The following is a 9,732-nucleotide window of genomic DNA, read 5'->3' as shown; positions in this document are numbered from 1 at the left end:
CCCCTAAATTCATACCTTGTCGAGAAAGGTGGGGCGGTCCCCGGAAGAGTCTTTGGAGACTGGTGGGCGGCAGCCAAGGGCTTTGGTGACCACTCCATTGTAGTCGGTCACTCCCAGTCCACGCTTGTCCACGTCCACCTTCTTTTCCAGCAGGGCGCCTGGAGCAAACAGAAGCAACACTTACACCTAAATGCCCAACGAGTGTCAGGAGTGATGAGCACCAGCTGGAGCCTCTCAACCCCATGGAAAACAGGGAGGCCATGGTTTTGCTCCTGCGAGCCCCACAGTCTATGACCAGGACCTGCTCTCGTCCCTGCTCCTGCTCCACCCACTCCAATCCACCTGCCACCCTGCCCCTCAGGGGCCTGCCCTTCCTCCCCACTGGGATGCACCCCTTCCTTCACACAGCCTTCCCTGGTTGTGTTCCTGCCCTGATCTTCCTGTTTTAAAATGGCGCTGCTGACCCCTCATAGCCCTTGATTTCCACTTCCTGTATCCCCGTGAGCTACAAGGGCTCTTCCAGATACTGGGGACGCAGTATCATGTGAAAACAGGTAAGGTTTTTGTCCTCATAGGCTCTTGGGCTAGTGACTGGTTTGGCGTGGCTACCTTTGATTTTGTGCTATTTTATACTTCTAAGAAGTTACAAATAACTTCTAGCTCACACGGATTGTCATTTCCTTTTTTTTTAAGATTTTATTTATTTATATAAGAGAGAGAATGAGAGAGAGAGAGCACGAGAGGGAAGAGGGTCAGGGGGAGAAGCAGACTCCCTGCTGAGCAGGGAGCCCGACGCGAGACTCGATCCCGGGACTCCAGGATCATGACCTGAGCTGAAGGCAGTCGCTTAACCAACTGAGCCACCCAGGCGCCCCCAGATTGTCATTTCTGTCCTGGCAGCTCGTACCACACATTTCGGCACCTGCACATTAACTACAAAGTTGGTCCTCATCATTCACGGATTCTGTGCTTGTGAATTCACTGGCTGGCTAAATTTATCGGTAGCTCCAAATCAGTAATCGTGGCACTTTTGAGGTCATTTGTGGACAAGCGCAGGGTGGTGGATCTCTGTGGTTTACATACTGCTTGTTACAAATCTGTACTCTGAAACACCACCACTCATCTCCCCACCTGCGGTGCCAGGTAACCACCATTTGCTGTCTGTGCTTTACAGGTTGAATCTGGATAAATGCCACATATAAGTGAGATCATTAAGTACTTGTTTTTGTCTGACTTCACTCACTCAGCATCATGTACTTAACGTCTGTCCATGTTGGTGCAGATGGCAGGAGATTCTCCTTTCTCACAGCTAAATAATATTCCACTGTGTACATGAACCACATTCATCTGTGGATGGGCGTTTGGGTTGTTTCCATACCTTGGCTATTGTGAATAATGCTGCGATAAACACGGAAATACAGACACCCTGTCTAGATCCTGTTCTCACCCTTTGCGTGTATACCCAGAACTGGAACTGCTGGATCGTACAGTGAGTCTACTTGACTTTTTCTGAGGAACCTCCATATGGCTTTCCATACCAGTCGGACAAATCTACATTCCCCCTGACAGTGCCCAAGGGTTCCCTTTTCACCATGTCCTCACCAGCACCCAAGTCCCTTGTCTTCTTGATGAAGAAAGCCATTCTGACAGGGATGAGGTGAGATTTCATTGTGGTTTTGATCTGCATTTCCCTGATGATGACAGATGCTTGGCACCTCTTTGTGTGTCTGTTGGCCATCTGATCTCCTCTTTGCAGAAATGTCTACTTAGTTATTCTACCCATTTTCAATTAGCAATAATCGCGCCTCGAATAAACCTCATTGGCTATGATACTGCCACTGCGCAAAGCTTCTACCCATTTTTACAAACCATACTTTTTTTGTTTCAGTTGACTGAGTTCTTTATATATTTTGGATATTAACCCTTTATCCAACATATGGCTTGCAAAATTTTTCTCCCATTCTTTAGGTTTTTTTATTTTGTTTTTTCTTTTGCTGTGCAGAAACTTTTGAGTTTGATGTAGCCCCATTTGTTGATTTTTCTTTTGTTGTTTGTGCTTTTGACGTCATGCTCCCCAAATTATTATTAAGACCAATATATATATTTTTTAAAGATTTTATTTATTCATTTGACAGAGAGAGACACAGTGAGAGAGGGAACACAAGCAGAGGGAGTGGGAGAGGGAGAAGCAGACTTCCCACGATCAGGGAGCCCGATGCGGGGCTCGATCCCAGGACCCTGGGATCATGACCTGAGTCGAAGGCAGACACTTAATGACTGAGCCACCCAGGCGCCCCTGTTAAGACCAATATTGACAGGCCTCTTCTTTAAGTTTTTTTCTAGGAGTTTTATGCTATCAGATCTTTTGTTTAAATCTCTGATCCATTATGAGCTAATTTTTATGAGTGGTGTGAAACGGGTCCAATTTCATCGTTCTGCACGTTTCTCCATTTTTCCCAAACCACATGTCGAAACACTATCCTTTCCCCATTGAGTATTCTTGGCTCCTTTGTTGAATATTATGTTGACTGTATCTGATGGAGTTTAATTCTGAGCTCTGTTCTATTCCACTGGTTGATGTGTCTTAACTTTTTTTTTTTTAGAGGAAGCTCTAGGCCCAACGTGGGGCTTGAACTCAAGACCCTGAGATCAAGTCACATGCTCCATTGACTGAGCCAGCCGGGGGCCCCAGATGTGTCTATTTTTGTTCTAGTGCCACAGTTTTGATTACTGTGGCTTTGTAGTAGTACAGTTTGAAATCCAGAAGTGTGATACTTCCAACTTTGTTCTTTCTCAGGACTGTTTTGGCTATTTGGAGTATTTTATGGTTCCAAACACATTTTAGGAATTGTTTCTTCTGTTTCTGTGAATGCCTTCAGTTTTTTGATGGGGGCTGCAATTTAATCTTTACAATATTATTTTTTTCAATCCATGAACATGAGATGCCCTTCCATTTGTTTGTATCCTCTTCAATTTCTTTCAGCAAAGTCCTGCAGTTTTCACTGTGCAGATCTCTTACTTCCTTGGTTAAATTTATTCCTAAGTATTTTATTGTTTTTAATGCTATTGTGACTGGGATGGTTTTCTTTCCTTTTCAATGCTTCATCATTACTGTAAAGGAATGCAATTGATTTCTGGATGTTGATTTTGTATCCTGCCACTTCACTGAAATTGTTAATTCTGTTTTTTGACTGATTCTTTGGAATTCTCTCTATATAGGATCATATCATCAGCAAAAAACGAGAATTTGACTTTTTCCTTTCCAACATGGATGCCTTTTTTCTTTTTCTTTGTCCTGACTAATTGCCCTGGCTAGGACTTCTGGTACTGTATTGAATAGGAGTGGAGAGAATGGGCATCCTTGCCTGGTTCCTGATCTTAGGGGAAACACTTTTAATTCCTCTACACTGAGAATAATGTTAGCTGTGGGTTTGTTGTGTATGGCCTTTATTATGTTGAGGGACATTCCTTCTATATCCAGTCTGCTAAGTGTGTTTTTTTGTTTTGTTTTAAATCATGAAAGGATGCTGTGTTTTGCCAAATGTTTCTTCCGTATCTACAGAGATGATCACATGATTTTTATCTTTCATTTTATTGACGTTGATGTGTTACATTTATTGATTTGTGTATGCTGAAGTAGCCTTGCATCCCAGGTACAAATCCCACTTGGTCATGGAATATAATCTTACTTGTGTGTTGTTGAACTCAATTTGCTAGTATTTTTGTGGAGAATTTTTGCATCTACATTCATCAGGGTTATTGGTCAGTAGTTTTCCTGTGGTATCCTCATCTGGTTTTGGTATCAAAGTAATGCTGCCTGGCAGAATAAGTCTGGAAGCGTCCCCTTCTTGATATTTTGGAAGAGTTTGAGAAGAACTGATGTTAATTCTTCTTATTTGGTAGAATTTCTGCCAGTGAGTCATCTGGTCCTGGAGTGTTCTGTGTTTAGATTTATTGACTGAATCTCTCTCTCTCTTTTAAAAGTATTTATTTAAGAGAGAGAGAGAGAGAGAGAGACCACAAGCAGGGGGAGTAGCAGAGGGAGAGGGAGAAGCAGACTCCACGCTGAGCAGGGAGCCCAACGCAGGGCTTGATCCCACGACTCTGGGATCATGACCTGAGCCAAAGGCAGACGCTTAACTGACTGAGCCAGCCAGGTGCCCCAAAAGTAAGGTTTTATGGCCTATCAGGATCTATCTTGGAGAGGCACTGAGTTAGAGTCCCATATTTGGTGTAGAGATTACTTAAAAATAAAACCTTTAGAGAAAGGGGGGGGGGGGGGAATCTATCCTGAAGAATGTTCCGTGTGTGCTTGAAAAACGTGTATTCTGCAGCTGTTGGATGGAATGATCTGTGTATGTCTTTATTTTTAAAGATTTTATTTTATTTTTTTTAATTTTATTTATTTGTAAGAGACAGCAAGAGACCACAAGAAGGAAGAGCAGCAGGCAAAGGCAGAGGGAGAAGCGGAGAAGCAGGCTCCCCGCCCAGCAAGGAGCCCGACGTGGGACTCGATCCCCAGACTCTGGGATCATGACCTGAGTCGAAGGCAGATGCCTAACTGACTGAGCCACCCAGGCATCCTCTGTGTATGTCTTTTAAGTCCATTTGCTTTAAAGTGTGGTTCAATTCAATTTTTCCTTGTTGGTTTTCAGTCTGTATGATCTATCCATTGTTGATAGCTGGGTGTCCGACATCCCCTCTAATTACTGTAATATCTACTTCTCCCTTATGATGTTATTAATTACTTAATGTACTTCAGTGATCAGGTGTTGAGAGTGGATGTATTTTTACAACCATTACATCTTCTTGATGTATTGACCCATTCCATCATATAAATACCTTCTTTGACTCTTGTTACCCATTCTGGCTTTAAGTTTATTTTGTCTGGTATCGAGTATGGCTCTGCTTGTCTTCTTTTTGTTTCTGTTTGCTTGGAATACCATTTTCCATCCTTTCAACGTGAGCCTGTGTGTGTCTTAGAGCTGTAATGAGTCTCCAGTAGGCAGCAGAGAGTTGGGACTTGTGGCTTTAATCCATCCAGTCACTCCAGGCCTTCTGATCAGTGAGTTCAGTGCACTGACATTAAGAGAGATTACTGACAGGGCGCCTGGGTGGTGCAGTGGGTTAAGTGTATGACTCTTGATTTTGGCTCAGGTTGTGATCCCGGGCTGTGGGATCAAACCCCACTTTGGGCTCCACGCTCAGTGTGGGGTCTGCTTGAGATTCCCTCTCTCCATCTCTCTCTGCCCCTCCCGCTCGTGCTCATTCTCTAAAATAAATAAATAAATCTTAAAAAGAGAGAGAGAGATTACTGATATGTGAGGACTTAACTGCTGCCCTTTTATCTTTTGCCTTCTGGTTATGCTATCTCTTTATAGTGTTTTTCCTTCTGTCCCTGTCTACCTTTGTACATTGGTGGTTTTCCACTTTCTGTCTCCCCTTTTTGTGTTTTGTGTCTCTGTTCTGGATGTTTGCTTCGTGGTTACCATGAGGTCTACATTAAACATCTCACAGGTAGAATAGTCCTTTTCCTGCTGACAGCAATTTCTCTTTGTTGGCTTATAAAAGTTCCACCCTTTTGCTCTTCCCCTTTTGTATGTTTGATGTCACAAACTATCTCTTTTTTGAGCTGAGATTTTGTTACCAAGTTGTAGTAGCTGTAGTTATGTTTAATTTTTTCCTTTAACCTTTATGCTGTAGTTAAGAATTTAATATACCATTCTAAAACACAGTGATAGTTTTCCAATCCCGACTATTGCCTTTAGTTATTACTACTTTTAAAGCAGCTCCAGAATGAGGGCTGCTTGTTCTTGAGGTAAATCTCATCTCTCACACAGAGTAAGCGCTCCACCGGCACAGAGACATCTCTGCTGGCCCCTGAGCAAGCCCATTCTGGGGCGGGGCGTGAAGAACGGGCTCAATCAGTGTCAAATGAAGTCTGGCCTGAGGTCCTAGTGTCTTTCTCAAAGAACGTCACTATGACCTCTCCTCAGAATGGATGGAAAAACTCATCTATTTGTTGAAGTACTAGAAAAAAAATGAAAGAGGCAAACATGCCTCCATGTGGAGTTTGGCCATTCGTCCTGAGACCACCAGTCTCCAGAGACTTGCTGTGTGGTTACTGCACATCACGTGGTTACTCCTTTGCCGAAGCCTGGTCCTGTCTACCCAGTACATATTCCACATTAACCCAAGACTACAATGAAATGTTTCTGGAAATCCAAACTCCACACACTGGTACCTTTTTAAAAAGTGTGCTTTAAGTGTGCATCATATTACTTACTCATGGCCTGGTCAAGATTCATATTGTTACTCTTCAAGGCCTCTTCAGCTGGCTCTCTCTGTGTAGGAAAATAAGAGTTTTAGTTAGGATTATGCTTTTATAATAACAAAAAAGCTAGTAAAGAGTTCTATCCCTATTAGCTTAGAGAAATTATTATTGTTGACCTAACAATGACCTAATATTACCCTATATTACTAGGTTTTGGAACCTGGAATACTTCTCTTTGTTGTTGAGGCTAGAGACAAAGGTCTTCTAAGTAAAAGGCACTCAGAATAAAAACATGTATTGAATTGGCTTTTAAAGAATTTATATTTAACACTTTAAAAACAAAATGTACAGTGCCCGTGGAATCTTGTCATTGATTCTGTACAAGTAGCAACCATTCAGCAAAGGTGAAATCTCCACCAGGACAGTTTCGGGAAAGTTACTGTAGGAGTTAGAGCACAGAGCTTCATTCTCTACTTTATGGACTCTGGGCTTTGCTGTCAACTATTTTTCATCAAGAAATGTAAAAACAAATCAAATCAAAACAAGTAGGTTCATTTTCGTAACTACCCCTGTGATGGGAACAGATACATGTCAGCATGTGCAGGCACCACAGTAGAAGTGGGGACTCCTGGGAAGGCCTCCAGTGTCCCGCCTGTCCTCTCGTACGGGAAGAGGCTGGGCCACCCCTGGGTCTGTGCCCTGCCCAGTGTCAGAGGGCCTGGGCCTGCTATGAAGTATACAGTTTCTACACTGGGCTATGCTGCACTCATTCTTTAGGGACATTCACAGTAATCAAAAGATAAATATTCGCTTGAGTAATGATCTGGAAAGAAGACCTTTGAAGGGAAGATGTAACAGATGCAGGTGATATCCACACTATCTGAACCCCTGCATTCGATCTCAGGAACTGAACACATCAGGACACATTCTCAGAGGGTCATCCTGCAATGTGAGCTCTCCCCACCCAGGACCTGAGACTCAGGTCCTACTCAATAGGCTTGGTGAGGATTCTTTTTCTGGACACAGAGCTTTAGTACTTTATACCACATTTTCTCTTGTCATCTGTCAATCTACTACATGAACTAATGAAAATTCACTTTTAATTATAAATTAAAGGAAAGGATGAAACTGTATAAGCCAATGAAAAGAACAATCACACAGCATGTTTTATTCCAGGAAAAGGCTCTCACACCTTACTTGATAGAAACGGTGTGGATCCTTGCTGTAGCTAAAAGCAATGCTCCCTAAACAGAAGTGCTCGTGTGAAAGGGGAATTTACAAATTAGGTTGTATGAACACTCTCCTCCCTCAGAAGTCTTCCTTCCTTGTTACGCATGACAAACGCGGACAGGACACAATCAGGGCCATGCATGGCAGCACACACAGAGGGGAGCGGTAAAATAAGACACCAGTCACCGGGAAGCCCATGTCTGTGAGTTGTTTCATCAGCCGGCTCATGATCCAGGCCTCGTCCTGCTTGCCAGATGTTTTCATGCCCTAGAATGAAGTATGGGTCACATTTTAATGCATTTCTTCTAGAAATGGGAGATGCCTAAAATTCCCAGTGACTTAAAAGTTAAGAGAATCTTCCTGTATTCACGTTGAATAATGCTGTGCGCCAGAAAGTCCCTGACTCTGTTTCATGGCTAGTTACTATGGAATGCTTTAGGGTGCATTGCAAGTTGGCATGTGTGTGTAATTTATGGACTTTATTTTTTTAAAGATTTTATTTATTTATTTATTTGTCATAGAAAGGAGAGAGTGCGTGCACAAGCAGGGGGAGAGGCAGGCAGAGGGAGAAGCAGACTCCCCGCTGAGCAGGGAGCCTATTTGGGACTTGATCCTAGGATCCTGGGCTCATAACCTGAGCCGAAGGCAGACACTTAACCCACTAACTCACCTAGGTGCCCCAATTCTCTTGCTTTTTAAAAGTCCATAAATTAGGGATGCCTGGGTGGCTCAGTCAGTTAAGCATCTGCCTTCGGCTCGGGTCATGATCCCAGGGCCCTAGGATCGAGTACCACGTAGGCTCCCTGCTCAGCGGGGAGTCAGCTTCTCACTCTGCCCCTCTCCCCACTCATGCTTGCATGCTCTCTCTCTCTCTCTTTCTCTGAAGTAAGTAAGATCTTTAAAAAAAAAGGCAAGAGAATTATTTTTCTTTCCTAGAGAATTTAGTTCATCACAAATATGTGCCACTTCCATTATCAAATAATCGTAAGTGCTCCTTGGAACATGGCCCTATGCTAATACTATGTGAAGTTTACGAAAAATTTTACGTTTTCTGCCCTTTTATTAGCTTTACTGTAAAAGATGACAAATGCAGGGGTTTTGTTCCAACAGAATGAAAAGGAACAACAAGCCTGTTAATTTTACTGACTTCTCATGGTTTGCAGCCTTTAGGGTGGAGAAGAAAGTAAATGGGCAAACATCAGTGAGGGACAAGATGAAGAGAAAAGGAGAGAGCAAGCGCAGGGCAGAGGAGGGGAGCGCAGGGCAGTGCAGAAGGGCTGAGCGGGGATGTGAACCATTTTCCCAGTAATTTCCCTTCTATTCTCACAACCACGAAGATTCCAACCATGCGTTAATATAGTAGGAAAAACATCCTCCTCTAAAATTATTCTTCACAGTGCTTTTCGGAGTTGAGCCTGCCGTTAACTACAGAATGGAGCATATGGGGCAATATGAAACTAGCAGGCGCTCTCTCCTTGAGGAAGCAGGTTAATCGGAGGCTGCGGGAACCACTGTTGCGCTGCCAGGGCCAGAGCTGCTGGGATTACACAGTATTTTAATTTTCCAATTTGGTATTTCTGGTCCCATCATTAATTGGATTATCTGCCAGCCCGATTGTAAAAAGATTCCTTTTTGAAGTCCGTAATCACTTCTACTCCTAATGATTTTAGTTTCTGCATTCTGCTTACAGCTAATTGAATGCTTTGTTCAACTAATTTTTTTTTTTTGAACGGATAATACCTTCATAATACCTTCAGAGCATCTGAAAGTAGAAAAAGGGTATACGCCAAAGCACCTTCTTCCCACCCGCTCCTCCATCCGCTTAGCTCTTGCTCTCCCCAGGAGGGACTCCCCCTTCACACACGTGCCCTGCCCCCAGAGGAGGTGTGTACCACACACAGTTTTCTGTACCTTGTACAGAAATTTTCATTTAACAATATACTTTGGTGGTCTTTTCATATGAATAGATATAGAATTTCTGTTTAAAGATCTATTTGGCTCTCCCCCGTGTGGATGCGGTACAATCTAACCGTCACCCCACTGATGTGCATTTGAACCACTGTTTTATTTGACTGCAGACGTGCGCCAACAGCGAGGGACACACAAATGCCCTCTGCCATGCCTGGGCCAAGTGCGAGCGCCGCACCCACATGCCGACAGATCTGCAACCAGGACAGAGGGCGCCAAGCTGCCCTCCATGCGGCTTACGCTGCTTCACATTCCGACCA

At 43.4% G+C, this 9,732-nt stretch overlaps 1 protein-coding gene and 1 pseudogene across 5 annotated transcripts in view; both read right to left on the bottom strand.

The window, feature by feature from the left end:
• Positions 1–9,732, bottom strand: part of TNRC6C (trinucleotide repeat containing adaptor 6C) — a 100,293-nt gene that overhangs the window by 28,755 nt on the left and 61,806 nt on the right. For all 5 annotated transcript variants that reach the window (XM_027625524.2, XM_027625525.2, XM_027625526.2 and 2 more), the window contains exons 7-9: positions 7,691–7,771; positions 6,287–6,344; positions 16–158 (exon numbers count right to left, since the gene is read on the bottom strand). In XM_027625524.2, coding sequence (XP_027481325.1) covers positions 16–158; positions 6,287–6,344; positions 7,691–7,771 — 282 coding nt within the window. The remainder of the gene's footprint in view (positions 1–15; positions 159–6,286; positions 6,345–7,690; positions 7,772–9,732) is intronic.
• On the bottom strand, positions 1,741–1,850 carry LOC113908413 (annotated as a pseudogene).

Source organism: Zalophus californianus, chromosome 16 (assembly GCF_009762305.2).
Source record: "Zalophus californianus isolate mZalCal1 chromosome 16, mZalCal1.pri.v2, whole genome shotgun sequence".
NCBI lineage: Eukaryota > Metazoa > Chordata > Mammalia > Carnivora > Otariidae > Zalophus > Zalophus californianus.
Note: the sequence above shows the minus strand (reverse complement) of the source record. Positions and strands in the feature narration are given on the sequence as shown.